Here is a 17799-nt window from a genome sequence, read left to right as displayed (position 1 = left end):
GAATGCCAGGGCAAAGTAATCCTTTTACATGCTTGCTTTTAAACCATGTATGGTATTTTAAAAGGTACACTCACCGGAGGTCCCGTCTCCACCTTCTAGGTCCAGGAGGCAGCCTTGGGTGGGTTCAGGGGGTACTGGCTCCAGGTCCAGGGTGAGAAACAGTCCCTGGCTGTCGGGAAAACCGGTTTCTCCGCTTGCTTGCTGTGAGCTATCTACAACCTCGTCGTCGTCGTCGTCCCCAAAACCTGCTTCCGTATTGCCTCCATCTCCATTGAAGGAGTCAAACAACACGGCTGGGGTAGTGGTGGCTGAACCCCCTAAAATGGCATGCAGCTCATCATAGAAGCGGCATGTTTGGGGCTCTGACCCAGAGCGGCCGTTCGCCTCTCTGGTTTTCTGGTAGGCTTGCCTAAGCTCCTTCAGTTTCACGCGGCACTGCTTCGGGTCCCTGTTATGGCCTCTGTCCTTCATACCCTGGGAGATTTTGACAAAGGTTTTGGCATTTCGAAAACTGGAACGGAGTTCTGATAGCACGGATTCCTCTCCCCAAACAGTGATCAGATCCTGTACCTCCCGTTCGGTCCATGCTGGAGCTCTTTTGCGATTCTGGGACTCCATCATGGTCACCTCTGCTGATGAGCTCTGCATGGTCACCTGCAGCTTGCCACGCTGGCCAAACAGGAAATGAGATTCAAAAGTTCGCGGTTCTTTTCCTGTCTACCTAGCCAGTGCATCTGAGTTGAGAGCGCTGTCCAGAGTGGTCACAATGGAGCACTCTGGGATAGCTCCCGGAGGCCAATACCGTCGAACTGTGTCCACAGTACCCCAAATTTGAGCCGGCAAGGCCGATTTAAGCGCTAATCCACTTGTCAGGGGTGGAGTAAGGAAATCGATTGCAAGAGCCCTTTAAGTCAAAATAAAGGGCTTCATCGTGTGGACGGGTGCAGGTTTACATCGATTTAATGCTGCTAAATTCAACCTAAAGTCCTAGTGTAGACCAGGGCTAAGTGGTTTTCTGGCTGCATTATAGAATACTACAGACTAGTTTGCATCCTGCCTTCTGATGGTATATTGACCCACTCTACGAGAGTGCAGGCTGCTACCAGGTGGCATCCCTGAAGGAGGTCCCTATGCAGAGCTGTCACCGGGAGCGTCTTATATGTTTGCTTAGGCACTGTGTCATAGTCCAAGCCTCTGCTGCAGGTGCAGCAGTGGGATCTGTGGTGCTGCATGTATGGTGGATTCCTCGCACCTACCTCCAATCTCCTATGTGTGGAATACACATAGGGACCAGCACTTGAAGTGGAGGTTATTTACTGTAAATGGAGCGTCTTCAAAATGTGTGATCCCTATCTGTATTCCACTACCCACCCTCCGTTCCCTCTGAGGGCTGCAGATGTGATTGGATTCGCGGTAAGAAGAGGAACTGAGAGGGTATTGATCTGTACTGCTTCTTATACCCTTGCTTGGGAGCATGAGGAGATCTACTACTGCTTATGTGCGGGCCAATGGACACTGCTGTTAAGATCACTGGACTCAGATGCATGGGGCACATGTGTACTCATGTATGGAGTACATAAAGGGCCCACACATCTCGAAGAACCTCGAGTTCTAGTAAGCAACCTCTACTTTGAAGTTTTGTCTGAACTCTTCCTTGCCATCTTAATTCTAACCTGGCTTAATTGGTTACGTTGGTATTTTTTAGGTTCATAGACCTTCGTGTTGTATTATATATTAAGTGTTTAAATTTGAAAAATTACTAGTTTCTATTGAGTATTATTACACTATTACTATACACTATTACTTCCCATCTGAGTAGAATGTTGGTCTGTATTACAGTAGCTCCTGTTTCCAGTGCCATAAGTAATTCCTCTCATTTTTATGTTTTTAAATGTTAAACATCAAGGAGGAAATTCTTATTCCTATCTCATAGTAACCGTGGAAGTCGCTGTCAGGTGGTCAGTCAAATGATGTAGCTGGATTTGTAAAAGAGCTTATGTAGGGTATGTCTACCCTTCAAGCTGGGAGTATGATTCCTGGTTCAAGGAAACATACTTAGGCTAGCTCTCATTGAGCTAGCGCTCTAAAAATATAGTACAACTGTGGAGGAGCGAGCTTCAAGATGAGCGAGCCATCTTGCGTATGTAGCTATGGTCTCAGATGAGCACGTACATGGTGGCTGGCCCATCCTGCAGCTCGCACTGCTGCAGCTAGAGGTGTGAATCACATCCCACACTCAGCGTATAGATATGCTCCTAGTTCAGTGGTTCCCAAACTTTCACAACCTGTGAGTCCCTTTCACTAAGATGTCAAGTCTCATGAACCCCCTCCTAAAAATGAATATTTCCAGGGATTTTCTCTTTTCCTGAAATATAAATTATAAAAGCTTGGAAACATGTTTGTTTTTATGACATGCTTATTACACACTATTATTAATTATTATTTATCATTAAAGTATTTTTATTACATTATGAAAAAGGCAACACTCTTGCAAGATCTCACTTTCATAGCTTGTATCACTTTGAATAAGCCTGTTATAAGACAAGGATCCTAGGTTTCATCAAGGAGTATCAGATATGAAACAGCATGAAGGTATTTAAGAAGCCAACTCAGAGTTCCACCTACACAAGCATTCAGGTCTTGAGCAGTCCAGGCAAACCACGCATGTTACAACAAAGCTTAAACTTGTTCTTCATAAGAATTTTAAAAACAATACTAGCTGCCTGTTTAATTTTAAAAACCGCAAAAAATATCCACCTCCCTTTCCATTTCTTATAAGGAGTCTTGACGTTTAAATCTCCTCAGTGTGATAGATATGCTTGCTTTGATCTGCTTAGTTCTTGGAAGTCCAGGGGCTCCGGGCTTCTGGCCCCGTGCTGCCCGCAGTCCCTAGGGACAGCTCTTTCCACCATTAGGGAACTTTTCCCCGAGAACCCCCTGTAACATTTCACACATCCCAGTTTGGGAACCACTGTCAAAGTTTAATGACTGACAGCATGTGCCAAGTGTTAAGGGAGAGCTAATCTGCTCTTGTGTCATAGGTGGCAGGAAGCAATTTTCAATTGTGTATGCTCTGAACTTGTATTGGCAGGATGCTGGGCTTAATGTTCTGATCAGTATGGCAGATCTTGCATCCATTCTGTAACTGTTGATCTAGTTTAGTCTTTTTCATAAAGACAATCAGCTCCTATAATACTGAGTAAATTATTCTATCTGCTAAGGACTGTTTTGATGACACAATATTTTCTAACATTCCCCCTTTCAGTTGTTGATTAGTTTAAGGAAGGACACAACATTAGCAGATTTTTTTTTTTCTCAAGTTAACCTGCAGTGTTCAGATGCCTCACGAGGCCACACCAGCACTCAATCAGTTATTAGAAGATTTCTTTTTTAAGCCTGGTGATCAGTACTGCACTCTATGCCTAATACAGCCTCATCAGCTCACTGCAGCTCATTCTCTTGCTTTTGAATAGATTCCCTAGTTGGTTTACAGTCTCTCGGCAATCTTTATCTTATATTTCATAGAATCATATGACTGGAAGGGACCTCGAGAGGTTATCTGGTCCGGCCCCCTTCACTCACGGCAGGACTGAGTATTATCTAGACCATTCCTGACAGGTGTTTGTCTGAGAGGTGTTTGAGACTCCACCTCTTATTGCTATTACTTCTCAATCTCACTGATTTCTAATACTATAATCTTGTTGACCATCAATGCTAATTGTGACATACTGTAACTGAAAGAGAATTTAGACTCCATACCTGTTTTCACAATCCAGGCAGCTTTGCCTCATATTTTTTTACAAAGATCTGCCTATTAACTAATTAATTACATTGTATTTCATACAGTCATTATATACATTGTGACAGGGTTGGGCCAGATGGCTATAGGAGAGTAATTTTTTTTTTTTTTGAATCAGAAAATTTTTTTTTTATTTGCATAACACTTACAAAGAATTACCAAAAAGGAAAAAACAAAACTATGCAACAAAACAAAAGGAAACGCAAGGTATAACACAGCAGCCTTCAGGAGGGAGAAGTGTTCAGGCTAGCCTGGGCCCAGAGCCGGGGGGGCTTCCTTGACACTCATGGTCTTCCACCCCCTCGAGTTACCTAGTGCCACGCCCAGTGTCATCGATTTTCCTCTCCTGAGAGTGCCCGACAAGATGGGCACGGCTGCAGGGTGGGCAGTTTGGGGGGGAGGGGGGGGACGTACACCCATGTGTGATAGGACCCCTCCTAGGTGATGGTGATGATGGTATCCACAGCAGCAATGGTTGGGGCTGGGGTCTCTTGCTCTTCCCCTCAATCAAAGGGTCAGACGGAGGGAACCGGATGGGGCCACCGAGCAGAGAACCTCGGACAGCGCCCACTGCTCCTCGAAGGCGTTAAGGGAGTCGGTGGATGCCGCCCAGAGGAACTCCGCCCGGATACTTGAATGTACTGAGGATCGGAAAACGGCCCTACAGTCGCAGGACGCTTCATTGGCCAACCTCCTCTCTGGTTTTATAGATGGCTGTTTTAACTAGGGCTAGGAGAAGGTTAACCAGGAGATCCCGCGACTTTGTGGGGCCACGGATGGGGAGTGTGTAAATAAAAAGGTGAGGGGAAAAGTGCAGCCAAAAGCGTAATAAAATATTTGTGAGGAGCCGGAAAAGGGGCTGCAGCCTGGCAGACTCTAAATATACGTGTGCCAGGGTTTCCCTCACGTTGCAAAAAGGGCAAGTATCCGGGATGGGGGTGAACCGCGTCAAAAACACACCCATGCTCACAGCTCCGTGAAGGAGCCGCCAAATAATGTTCCCGACGGGCCTCAGGACAAAGGTGGAATACAGGCTGGCCCACCGGGGCTGCTCACCCTCCAAAGGTGGCAGGAGGTCCCGCCACTTTGTATCGGGGCGGGACACCAGGGTGAGGGCATGAAGGGTGTGAAGCGTGAGTGTGTATAGATGTTTCCTTAGTGCAGTTTGGAAGCTGACCGGCTGCAGTTCATGCAGCCGGTTCGCAGTGAAGGGATGAGGGTTTTGTTGGGATCTACGGGGTAGGGGCCCAATTGAAAGGTCCATCGGGCCTGGGGTACAGGGTGGGCGGGGTGTGCCCTCGTGCAGGGCTTGGCTGAGATAAGCCCGAGCAGCTGGCGTCAAAATGGCCTTCACCTCCTAAAGTACGCGCCGGGGGGTATGAGGTCTGGAGAACCCCATGCGCCGAGCGAGCGTCAGGGGATCCAGCCAGTCTCCCCGGTCGTAGTCCAGGAGGTCTCTGACTCGCGTGACTTCTGCCAGGACCAAACTCTGGCGCACCGAGCGGGACTCCGCCACCTGCACACGGAGCTGGGGGTTGTGTAGCAGGGGCTCCGCGAGGAGATCCGCTCCCACGGTGGCCGCCGCGGACCTGGTTGTTGAAAAGTGTTTCCAGGTCCGGAGGAGGTCCTGGTAGAAGACCGGCAGCCCGGAGAGGTCTCGTGGAAAACCTCTCGGACAGAGATAAAAGAGCTGCCGTATCGGAGCCCTTGGAAGCGGCGCAGGAAGGCGTGCGCTAGTATGCTGCACGTCGAACTACCTGCACTATAAAGGAGCCTCTGCAGGGCCTGGAGGCGGAAGACACGGACCTGAGTGTGCAGACACTTCAGGCCCTGCTCTCCTTCCTTCAGGGGTAGATGAAGAACCCCAACAGGGGCCCAGTGCATTCCTGACCAAAAGAACTCCAGAATTGATGCCCGGAGGTTGGTCAGGAAACCCGGGGCCAGGACCAGGGTGTTTGAGCCGCTACCAGAGCATGGACAGGACTAGTTGGTTAAGCACCAGCGCTCTCCCTCGGAGGGAGAGACATTGGAGTAGCCTCGTCCATTTCCAGAGCCGCTCTCAACCCGCCTTCTAAATTTTGCCAGTTCTCCGGCGGAGAAGGGTGCGTGGCAGAAAGGTAAACGCCTAGGTAGAGCAGCGGACCCGCACTCCACCAGATGGTCTGAAGCGCGGGTGGGAGGGAGCTCACCTGCCGCCAGTTCCCTACCGCCAAGCTAGAGCTCTTGACCCAGTTGACTCAGGCGGAGGAGGCTGCCGAATAGATGGCCTGGCAAGCCTCCACCCGCTCCAAGTCGCCCGGGTCCTGGACCACGAGGACGCCGACAGGACCAGCCTCAGCTCCGGCTCCTGCAGCACCAACCCTGTCAACCTCCTTCGGAGGAGATAGAGGAAGGGCTCGATTGCCAGAGCATACTGCTGGCCCGAGAGGGGGCACCCCTGCCTTACTCCTCGCCCGAAGCTGACCGGTTCAGTCAGGATCCAGTTGAGCCTCACCAGACACTCTGTGGAAGCATACAGCACCCGGAGAAAACTCACAGACTGAGGTCCGAATCCAAACACCTGCAGAGTGCCCAGGAGGTACCCATGGTCCACTCTATCGAACGCCGCCTTCTGATCAAGAGACAGGAGGGCGAACGACAGACCGTTTCTACACCCGAGTTCCAAAAGGTCTCGGATTAGAAATAGATTGTCAAAAATGCTGCGGCCCGGGACAGTGTAGGTCTGGTCTGGGTGGATCACATCCACCATCGCGGACCCTAGCCGCAGCGAGATTGCTTTCGCTACGATTTTGTAGTCCGCGCTAAGGAGCGAGACGGGGCGCCAATTTCGTAAATCACGGAGGTCCCCCTTCTTCGGCAACAAGGCGAGCACTGCTCGCCTGCACAAAAGAGGGAGGATCCCTCCCTGCAAGGACTCAGCCCAGACAGTGGCTAGGTCTGGGCCACGGATGTCCCAGAATGCGCGGTAGAACTCTATGGTCAGCCCGTCCATGCCAGAGATTTATTGGTGGGCATGCGACGGAGGGCTTCCGAGAACTTGGCCAGGGTGAGAGGCAGCTCTAGTCGGTCTTGGTCGCCCACGCTGACTGCAGGGAGTTCCTCCCAGAGCACCCTGCAAGCGCCAGGATTGGTCAGATCCGGGGAGAAAAGGCTTGTGTAGAAGTCACGGGCCCTCCCACACATCTCCACCGGATCCGTGAGGGAGGTGCTGTCTTCTGCTAGAAGGCAGGTGACGTGTTTCTTGGCCCCCCTCGTTTTCTCCAGGGCATAGAAGAAACGGGAGCCGCGATCCATCTCCCGAAGGAGGCGGATGAGGGATCGAACAAAGGCACCTCCGGCCTTTGTCCTCAAGGGCCCGGATGGTCCTCGAGGGCCCGGAGCTCCTCTCGCTTCTCCTGGCATGCTCCGCAGAGGAATGGGTCCTCGGTGCTGGTGGCCAGACGCCTCTCCATCTGTAAGACCTCCCTTTCCAACTGCTCTGTCGCCGCATTTCTCTGTCGGTTGGTGCCCCGGGTGTAGTCATGGCAGAAGAGCTTGGCGCGCACCTTCCCTAGATCCCACCATCGCCGCGCTGAGGGAAAGGCAGGCCACTGCTCTCGCCAGGCCAGCCAGAACTCCCGGAAGGACATCACAAAGCCGTCATCCTCCAACAGGCTGTTGTTAAAATGCCAATAGGCCGGCCCCGGCCTCTCTGTACGGAGGGAGGCTGTTATGGTGGCTAGATGATGGTCGGAAAATGGGGCAGGCCGAATGTTGGAGGAGTGGCTCGTGAAAGATGGAAACGGGCTAAATAAGTACGGTCCAACCGAGAGTGGTGTGACCGATGGGCCTCCACCCGGACAAAGGTAAACGTGGAAGTGTCATCCGGGTGGTGGTCACGCCCAGACGTCCACTAGGGAGTGATGTTCGACTATTTCTCGGAGAACGTTCGCAGCGGCCGGGCTCAGCTCGGCCCCTGAGCGGTCCTGCTCCTCAAGGGTGGTGTTAAAGTCCCCTCCCAGGACTAGGCACTCGTGAGAATCTAGGGTGCTGAGGAAGGCGGACACCCGCTGATAGAATTGCGGCCGCTTCGGGCTCGTTGTTGGGGCATAGATGTTAATGAGGTTTATCACGAGCCCCTTAATACAGATCCGGAGATGCAGCAGGTGGCCCGGCATGGCCTCAGTGACCCCTAGCACCTCGGGCCGTAGGTCGGGGGAGAACAGGGTCGCCGCTCCAGCCTGTCGAACCGTGAAATGGCTAAAGTAGACCCCGTCCCCCCACTCCAGCCGCCAGCTGTCCTCGGTGGTTGGATCCTTATGGGTCTCCTGCAGGAAAACCACAGAGTACCCCCCCTCCCGAAGGAAAGAGAGCACCTGGGACCTGCGGAGAGCCATCCTACAGCCCCTGGTGTTCAAAGTTGCGATAATGAAAGGCGTCATGGGGAGGGCTGGGGGGTGGGGGGGGTTCCTTGTTGGCGGGGGTGTTCGCGGCCCCCGGCAGGTCGTGCAACAATCCGTGACCCGTCCCGTAAGTGAATAATTTATCACGGAAGCTGCGGACCCGCCCGTAGGCCTCAGCACCTTGCCTTCCTGTCCCTCTACCCTCCCTTATAAGGGCCCTTGTGGCCTGGAGGATTTGGTCAAAGTCCCCCTATCACTGGAGAGCTAGCTGTACCTTGTTGCAGGAGCCACGGGAGACTTCTAAAAACTCCCGCAACGCTTTTCGCAGCTCATGGGGGGGTGGGGTTGCGATTTCTCCGTTATTCCCTGGTGGAGCTCTTGGTGCAGCCTCGTGGTCCGCTGAGGCGGGCAGGCAGGGTGCGGACCACCAACAGGGCGTCTGACAGGCCAAAGTTATTAGGTCCATCTCAAGCCTTGGGGTAGAAGGGGATGGCGGAGGGCAAATTGCAGCTCCTAATGGATCGCGGCAGGAAAATGCAAAGGCAGCTCCTTGTGGGGGATCCGCAAGAAAAGGGAAAGAAATAACTCCAGGGGTGGCAATAGCATTGCAAGAGGAGGTGAATTGGGCAGAGACGGGTGGGGGCAGAGGCACGGCTCTGGGCTTCGGGAGGCAAGCAGCTGAGAGGTGGCGCCTCCCGAACAAATTCGAGGGTTAAGGGGGTGGGGAGGGGGCTCCCAGTGATGCTTTGGCGCAGGGTCTGTGGTGGATTTGGCAGCCACAGCATCAGGTGGTGGACTACCTTCTGTAGGGTGCCTGCCCGGGAAGGTGGTTGGGGGAGGGAGCATGGGGAAAGGGGGACTGGAGGTTGCCCAGATCGAGGCCAGCCAGCAGTAGGTCATCCTCTCCCTGGGTGACCGGGGTCAAACCTAGGGCCTCGATCTCCTCATACATGGAGGAGAGGTCGCCTTCCGCTACCCCAGGGGTCTCCCCTCTGGCACCCACTTTGATGGTTGCCTCGGGGTTTGCGGGGGGTTCGGTGATATCCGGGCAGAAGGGGCTTCCTCAGGGGTCTTAGAGGGGAGGGTCTCCCGTGGAGGGGGGATCCTACCTTCCAGTGCTATCTTATCTTCCGTCCCCGACACCGGCGGCTGGATCTCACTCGTGGGCAGATTGGAAGGCTCAGTGTCAGTGCCTCCCTTCCTGGTCTTCCAGGGGCCTCCGCATCGGATGGGTAGAGCGGAGCTTGAGCCTTCCCCTTGCCTCGCTTTCCCTGGACTAGGGTCCATCCCTCCATAGCATCATCTGGGGGCTGGTTAGCAGGGGTTGTGTCGGGGGGCAGAGGCGATGGTTCAGGGACTCGGGGGGGGGGGGGAACGGTGAGGCAGCATGAGGGAGGGAGGGTTCCCTTTGGGGCATCTTTGCTGCACCCTCCTCCATAGGCTCTGCCAGATTGTTAGCAGCGAGGGCGGGGCTCCCTCGCTCATCTGGACGTTGTAGGGGAGGTGTCCCTTGGGCCAGGGTGGGAGTAGCGGTGGATCGAGCAGGAGGAGAGGTGGTTTCAGGTGCTGGACGGCCAGGGGCGTCGGCAACGACGGAGCCGATGCCCTGCCGGCTCTCGGGGGTTTCGGGTGCCCCTCCCCGCCGGGCCAAGGGGCAGTCTCTTTGGATATGCCCCGCTGATCGGCAGAGGTAGCACCGGGCCTCTCCCGTGGAGTAGTAGACCTGATAGCGGGCTCCCTGGTAGGGGACTAGGAAGGACCCCTCAAGCGCCTCTCCGTCACAAAGCTGCACTTGCTGGCGGAACGAGAGGATGTGACTGAGGGTGGGGTCCTTGCAGCCCAACGGGAGAGGGCTGATGACAGAGACGGGTTTCCCCAGGGTGGAGAGAGCGGATAACAGGGCGGCATTGGGTAGAAAAAGAGGGACGGAGGTCAGGACTAGGCGGATGTCCAGGTCCTCTAGCGGCTCCAGGGGGACGAACACCCCCCGCCACCGCCAGGCCCTTCTCCACTGCCTCCTGGGCTGCAGCTTCTGATGCTAAGGAAAAGACTACCTTCCCGTACATTTTGGAGGCCGCCACAATAGCCACAACACCCTCGCCAACACCTGCATGTGTCTCTCCACGTGGGGTGAGGTGGGCACCAGGAGGCAACTGATACCGTGCTTCCTGGTCATGGTGGGAAAGGGGCCCCGGCCGCTATTGATGATAGCGGAGGCGGTGGGTGGGTGAGATGATGAGGCGGCAGGCGGGGGGGCTGCGGCCGCCCGGGCATACACCCTGGGGGCCGGGGGAGGGACCAGCGGGGAGGGACGCCGTGGTCAACAACGGGGTCTCAGCGGTGGGGGCAGCCCCTGCCATGGAGGGCCTGGTGGTTGTAGCAGGGCCCTTTCCGTTTTTCACACCCTGGCCTTTCTGGCCAACTGGGGGGCTTCTCCTGGAATCTGGAGGGGCGTGGGCATGGCAGCGGTGGTAGTCGCCCCGGTGCCTCCTGCTGCCGATGCCCCAGCGGGGGCGGTGGCAGGTGTTTTGGCAGCAGTGGTGGGGGGAGAGGTTTGGGGGTTGGGCGGGGAGGTAGGTGGGGGAGGGGCAGCTGAGGTTGTTAGAGGGGCCTCACCCCTCTCATTCCCTGCCATCGTGAGCAGGGAGAGACGGGGAGACACCAGAAGGAGGAGTGGGGAGGGGGAAGCAGATTAACCACTTCTCCCTGTTGGGCTGCAGGCGGGGGGGCGGGGCAAATGGGTCGGACTGGACAGAGGGAGGAAATAGGAGTTGGGGTCAGGTAGTAGGGGCAAACTGGGGGGTGGACAGTCCGGGGCGGGGGGGATGTGAACCCACGCGCGTTTGTCCAAAGAGTCTCATTTGGTCAGCTGTTGTTTCTGGTCTGGACGGTGAAATCAAGGCGAGCAGCTGAATCCAGAGGCAGATGGCAAGTTGCCAGCAGGGATGGACAGTGGGGGGGCTGTGACGGTTGTGGTGTTGGGGGGGCGGGGGGGCACCGATGGATCGGGGGCAGCTCCGTGCCACACCCCCTGCACCCCTGCAAACGCAGTCAAGACACAATCAAACCTCCCCACACACGAGAGTACAGTTCAAAAGTTACTCAGTCTTACGGCCCCCTCCATGATGGTTCGTAGCTTCCCTGGGCAGTTTTTCTGTCAGCTGCCTTCTCTTCCGGGTTTTGTAGCTTTAAACAGCGAGGTTTTCAGCAGGCCAGGAATCTCGGAGAGATAAGATGATTCTTCTTGGCCCTGTACAGGTCCACAAACAAACAGCAAAATGGTTAGGTCTGGGGGCTTCCACTCCCCTCCCCTTCTCCAGGGAGTGGGTCGGCAGTCCCCCGACCTGGGGGTTTCAGCCGGAGCAGTAGCAGCGTCCAAGGGCAGGCGTGGGGGGGTTGGCAACTAGCAGGCAGCACTCAAATGGCAGCAGAAAAACAGCAAAAAAACCCCCCAAACAAAACGAAGAAAAAGCATCTGGCATGGTCGTGGGGGGAAGCTGAAGCAGGGGCAAAACGTAAGAAAGCCCAGGCCAGTGGGCTATAGGAGAGGAGTAGAAAGCAGATAGATTAGTACAAGCTAAGGAGGTCCCTTTTCCCTGGGTAAGGGAGCAGGGAAGGTTCCAGAACAATGAGGAACCTTCTGGAGACAATTAAGACAGGCTGATTTGAACACCTGCAGCCAATCAAGAAGCTGCTAGAATCAATTAAGGCAGGCTAATCAGGGCACCTGGGTTCCAAAAAGGAGCTCACTTCAGTTTCTGGTGTGCGTGTGAGGAGCTGGGAGCAGGAGGCGCTAGGAGCTGAGAGTGAGAACGTGTACTGTTGGAGGCCTGAGGAGTACAAGCATTATCAGACACCAGGAGGAAGGTCCTATGGTGAGGATAAAGAAGGTGTTGGGAGGAGGCCATGGGGAAGTAGCCCAGGGAGTTGTAGCTGTCGCACAGCTGTTCCAGAAGGCACTCTAGACAGCTGCATTTCACAGGGCCCTGGGCTAGAACTCGGAGTAGAGGGTAGGCCCGGGTTCCCCCCAAACCTCCCAACACCTGGTCAGACACAGGAGGAGTCGACCTGGACTGTGGGTTCAGAAAAACGGCCAAACTGAGGGCTGCCAGGAAGCTCCAAGGCGAGCAGATCTGCCAATAAGTGCAAGACACACCAAGGTAGAGCAGGAACTTTATCACAACATACATGTATGACAAGGTGACATTGTAGAAATGAGTGATCAGGTGAAAAATACCATCTTGGATGCAAGCTTATCATTAATTCAATTATTGAAAAGCTGGCTTCTATATGGGAGCATTGAAGTATTTTCTAAGTTATTAAAGGGATACTTAAACTGTTTGGTAACTGGCATGGGTTTAGGGTTGTTTTCTTCTCTTGCAAGTGAGGAAGAGAGGGATATCATAGTTCACAGTAACAGCTCTGTTACGATAATGCGGACTAGAGGTTACGGTGGCTTGTTGACATAGTCTCACAGTTATTGTGGAGCCAACAGTGATCCCATAGGATCCATGAAGTTTGGCATGGTTGTTTAAAATATTTTTGACTTAACTGTTAGAATAAAGGCCAGATCTGGTTCCTTCTAGATTTAATATAGTCAACTATGACAATTAAAAGTAATTAGGCAATTTATTATACTCAACAATATATACCAGACCAAATGAAAATAGTAACTTAAAATAAATCCATGGTGTGTTTGAGATGATAGAGGAAAGTTTCTATTAACATCCTAATGAGGTTTGGAAATGAAGCTGAAATTTAGATCAAACTTCAAATATAGATGCAATTCCCCTCCCTTTTTTCCCAAAGGTAGGCCCTAATGTGTGCCTTAGCTTGGTATTTCTGCATTGAGATGTTATAAAACTTCTCCCTCTTGTTCATTTTAACTCTGATGAAATGCTAGTTTTACACTTCACACTTGTCAACAGTTGAAGTATAGAAATAGGGACTCTTGAGAGGAAACATAGGGATGTCTCCACTAACTACTCTAGACTAAGCCTTGTTCTGGAGCGACAGACTAGAGGATGTGGGGAATGGGGGAGAATATAAATATTGTGCTAAAAAAACTCCTATAAGATGGTGCTCAGCACTTCTGAAAATCAGATCCTTCTCAGGGTGACTATATGAAGTGCCCCAAATCACTACTAACGTCTGAAAATGTAGGTTAATATTACTTTACATTGCATGTAATGGAATCTGCTCTTCTGTATGCATATCAAAGTTAATTTTGCAATTAAGTTTAGTTAAAATAGGCTGTTTCCTTTTCCATCTCTGCCATCTATTGTATCTTACACATTTATCTGTAGTTCAGTCATACGGTTACATTAATCATGTTGTAAAGTAGCTTACTTAAAGAGGGATAAACAAGATTTTACTCATGTAAAATTGAATGAACCTATCAGAGTGGCTTATGAAGTAAACCAAGTTGCTTCAATATATAAAGTGGTTTCAGGATTTTCTGTGTCAAAGCCCGTTGAACTTTTTCTTGTTTTCCATACCTTGTCACACACAAACCTCAATGGACTTCTGTGCTTCCTGCTTTGGTTCTCCAGCTATTCCAGTCTATGCCACGCTGTTTCTTAGTCCTTTTTATAAAGCTAGTTTTTTTCTGTTACTTTTTTTCTATCTGTCTTGGTCATTCCCCTGGTGCTGTTGTGTCAGAGCATGCTCTGTATTTGTTTTAAAGCCCAATATATCAGTTAGTGGGGCTTTTTTTATCTTTTCAGAGCTTGTCCACTTGGTTTTTGCATAGTTTCTTGAAACATGTGTTAAATCCTTATGCTTAACAATCTGTTCCACCTTGTATCTAGCTGTGACACTCTGATTCTCTTTTCCAGACTTGAAGAACAGCTCTGTATCTTGTCTGTGTGTACGTTTACACTGCAGAGAAAAACCTATAGCTGGCCTGTGCCAGCTGACTCTGGCTCTGCAAGCACAAGTTGGCTGGCAGGGGCCAACTGCAAGCATCTAGTTGTTCTGTAGACATACTCTCTGTAACTAACAGAAAATGGTCCGATAAAAAAATGTTACCTCACCTACCTTCCCTCTCATGGTTTTTGCCAGTTCTGATTCTTCTTTGACACCCTGTGCATATTCCACATGTGGGTACTCATGCGCAGCATATGCCTAAGTTCAGAGATTTTATTTAAGTACTGTCAAGCAAATTTTGAGGCTTCTAACATTTTGAAATTGAGCTTATGCTCCCCACTCACTTAGCCTTTTGATATCATATGACACCTGCTTTACAATAGGTCTTTAAGAAAGAGAACTACTTTATTGTGATTATTAAATCATATAACCACGGCCTCAGTGCAGAAATGTCTTACTGATGAAGTCACTAAAACCCAGCAGCACAGTAATGTAATCTATGTCTGTTTTAGGTATTGTAGAAGACTATAAACCTCCATTCTATGATGTGGTTCCAAATGACCCTAGTTTTGAAGATATGAGAAAAGTGGTCTGTGTGGATCAGCAAAGGCCAAACGTTCCCAACAGATGGTTCTCAGACCCAGTAAGTATGGAAATCAGAGGTCATGTCTTGAAATGTCAGCTCATACCTTTTGCTCCTTTTGCAATAATCTTTTAGTGTAAACTGTTTTCAGCTGTTAATATTTTGTTTTTAGTTGAAATGGTCTGTATGTTGTTTATTGCTAAGATAATTGCTTGCAAACATAGATGGCCAAATGTGCGCTGATTCCTGACTGTATGTTAAAGGAAAAACCACAGCGAACAAGTTCTCACCAGGTAAATTGAAACAATCTAATCTCTGATATAAATCCAGACTGATTTTAAAATAGCCACACCCACTGTGTGCGTCTTATTCTTGCTCTTCAGTAGAAAATCATGTGGGTGTTGAAGTAACCTATGTAAGGACATGAGGATCATAAATATGCAGATTTATGTCAAAACTTTGACTTTTCTCCTCTCCCCCAAAATAAGGGGCCATATCAATAAATATTTTTAACAGGTCAGACTAAAGTAGTAAGAGAGAAAATCTTGATTTTTCTTCACCAAAATCAATGTAATTGTGCCCTCAAATATCCTGTCAGCACTTGAGTAACTGGTTTGTTGTCTGTTTCTGAATATATGGAATTATGGTTTAATCTCTGCAGTGTTTTATGTATATTTGAGTCACATTGTTGGCCATGGACAAATAAAATAAACATCAGCTATATATTACTTGTACTGTGCTGCCACGTTAGACAGCTCTGTTTCCCAGATATACAAACTGCCCTAGATATTTTAAAATTACAAATGGAAAATGCAAGTAATCTTTCAGTGCTTTCTATGTTTGTTATAGAAAACTTACTTTTTGTTGCATTATTTACAAATTTAGTGATACTATTTACACTATTTAGTAAAACTGTGTTCTTTTTGAACATTCAAATATAATTTTTATCTGACCGTACCCTTTTAAATTGCACTGGTCAGGGCATCTTCTTGACACCCCCATCCCCTTTAAATACTGTTTCAATTTATTCAACAAATGAAACGGGGGGGAAAAAAAAACCCTGCAGAAATTTGAAGGGATGAAATCAATTTTTGGTATGCGTAAACCAAGTTGTAAATTTTTTTGTAAAGATTGGAGTATTAAGAAGGCAGTAAGGCCAATGAAACTTCAGTGAGCTTATGATCTGTGTGCTTATATACAACTGTCTTTTTTTTTTTTTTCTCTCTCTCTCTTCCAGACACTAACGGCTCTTGCCAAGCTGATGAAAGAATGCTGGTATCACAATCCATCGGCAAGACTAACAGCTCTGCGTATCAAAAAGACTTTGACCAAAATTGATAATTCCTTAGATAAACTGAAAGCTGACTGTTGATGTTCTTGTGGTGCTGTCAAGATGGAAGGCTTTTGTCCAGTTCAGAAATATTCTGGCCTGAAGAGGTCTAGGACTGGTCCGGAATGGCTTCTTAGAGGCAGACATTCTTATCTAGCCATTCATTTGGGAAACAATGGAACCATACGAACCCTGCTCAGTGACTGTCGTGGGCATTTCACAAAGGGTCAAACTATAGAGACTTATGCTGGATGTACTGTTGCAAAGATAGTGGCCTGAAGAAAGACACAGAAATCCTAAAACAAGATCAGGGCATTAAACAATGGCTTTGAATAGCTTTTTATAGAGAGTCTCCTAGTCACTCCTGGGACAAACACATGGAAGTGGTAAATTTTAATCAGCAATATCGCCTGTGCTTCTCCTCTTTATTGCACTAGGAATTCTTTGCATTCCTTACTTGCACTGTTACTGTTAATTTTAAAGACGTGACTTGCCAAAAATGATTGGCTATGTCCCCCATTGATCTGTGTCTGAACAATAGGAAATCGATTTGATAAACTGAAAATGTAACCGTCAGATTTTAGCTGCATTTTACATGTGTACTGATGTTTACAATAATGCTGAACATTAGGAATTTCTCATTTATACAAAACTTGCAAATTATTTATTACTAATGCACTAGCCAGTTTTAAAAAACTGAATAAGTGCATAAAGTTAAAGCTTATTTTTATGTGGCCTCTTTCATTATTTCTTACACAGACATTTTTGTAACACAGTATAATCTGAAACAGAAATTGCTTTCTGTATTATCATATTACAACCTGTTAGTCACATTTTAAATGCTTCACTTTTGTAGGTATGGTCTGTAACATAACTTCCGTTCAAATGTGGAACATATATTTAGCCACTACCCACACGACACCGCATCTAGTGTCTTACTGATCTAGAACATGAAAGCAATGTAGGACTTCAGTAGATTTTTAAGTCATGAATGCTGTGGGAAAATGCATTTTTTCTTCTAAGCTCTACATAATGTGCATTTAAACTCTTCCAGAAAAGCTATTTTGTTTTTAATCTACTTTTTCTATTTAGTAGTTATTTGTATAAATTAAATAGAATGTTTTCAAGTCAAATGAGTGTTTTTAGTTAATGCCTATTAGTAACTAGTTTCCAGTTTCTTGTATATTTCAGTGATCTTGCAAGCTTAAGAGAGCAGGTCCATGTCAATCCTTGGATGGGACATGTAGGTGCTGAGGCATATGCTGGCATTCTTCCCTTTTGAGTCAGTACTGAACCTGTACGGTTAACTAGTTGCCACGTCTCACCCAACAGAGATTGCTGAATTTCAGTGCCTGGCGAAGGCAACTCTGTATATGTGCTGCATATCAATCTGTAGGATCAAAGATGGAAGGAAGCCATGATTATTAGTTGTTACTACAAGATAAATAGCAATATAAGTGGTAATTTGAATATTCCATATCACTCAAACTGAAGAGTTATAGATGCCTGGTGCACAATCATTTCATATTGACCAAATGATTTGGGGAGATAATTCGGTTCTGTGTATTTACTGAAGACCGACACCTTTGGGAGGGAGATGGCTGACAACCGGAGGCTCCTTGACACCTGCCTGAAAGAACCACTGTGCTAGGAACCCCCAGAAACCGCACTGTGTGGTGCACAGGTGCTGTTGATTGATTCCCAATAAGGACTGCTGGGGGAACCTGTGCAAAGTCCACTCTTGCCTGGTGCTGTGGTTCTCGTGTGTCTGGGCCCTCCACATCTTCAGAGCTGGGTGAGTGTGCATTATGGTGATTGTGCAAGTTTACAAGTCTTA

General features: G+C 49.3%; 1 protein-coding gene across 5 annotated transcripts in view; it reads left to right on the top strand.

The window, feature by feature from the left end:
- Positions 1 to 17089, top strand: part of ACVR1 (activin A receptor type 1) — a 137603-nt gene extending 120514 nt beyond the window's left edge. For all 5 annotated transcript variants that reach the window (XM_077830000.1, XM_077829996.1, XM_077829999.1 and 2 more), the window contains 2 exons: positions 14562 to 14692; positions 15870 to 17089. In XM_077830000.1, coding sequence (XP_077686126.1) covers positions 14562 to 14692; positions 15870 to 16004 — 266 coding nt within the window. In that variant the 3' untranslated portion in view covers positions 16005 to 17089. The remainder of the gene's footprint in view (positions 1 to 14561; positions 14693 to 15869) is intronic.
- Positions 17090 to 17799: the final 710 nt, after the last annotated feature.

The sequence above is a fragment of the Eretmochelys imbricata genome, chromosome 11 (genome assembly GCF_965152235.1).
Source record: "Eretmochelys imbricata isolate rEreImb1 chromosome 11, rEreImb1.hap1, whole genome shotgun sequence".
NCBI classification, from domain to species: domain Eukaryota; kingdom Metazoa; phylum Chordata; order Testudines; family Cheloniidae; genus Eretmochelys; species Eretmochelys imbricata.
Note: the sequence above shows the minus strand (reverse complement) of the source record. Positions and strands in the feature narration are given on the sequence as shown.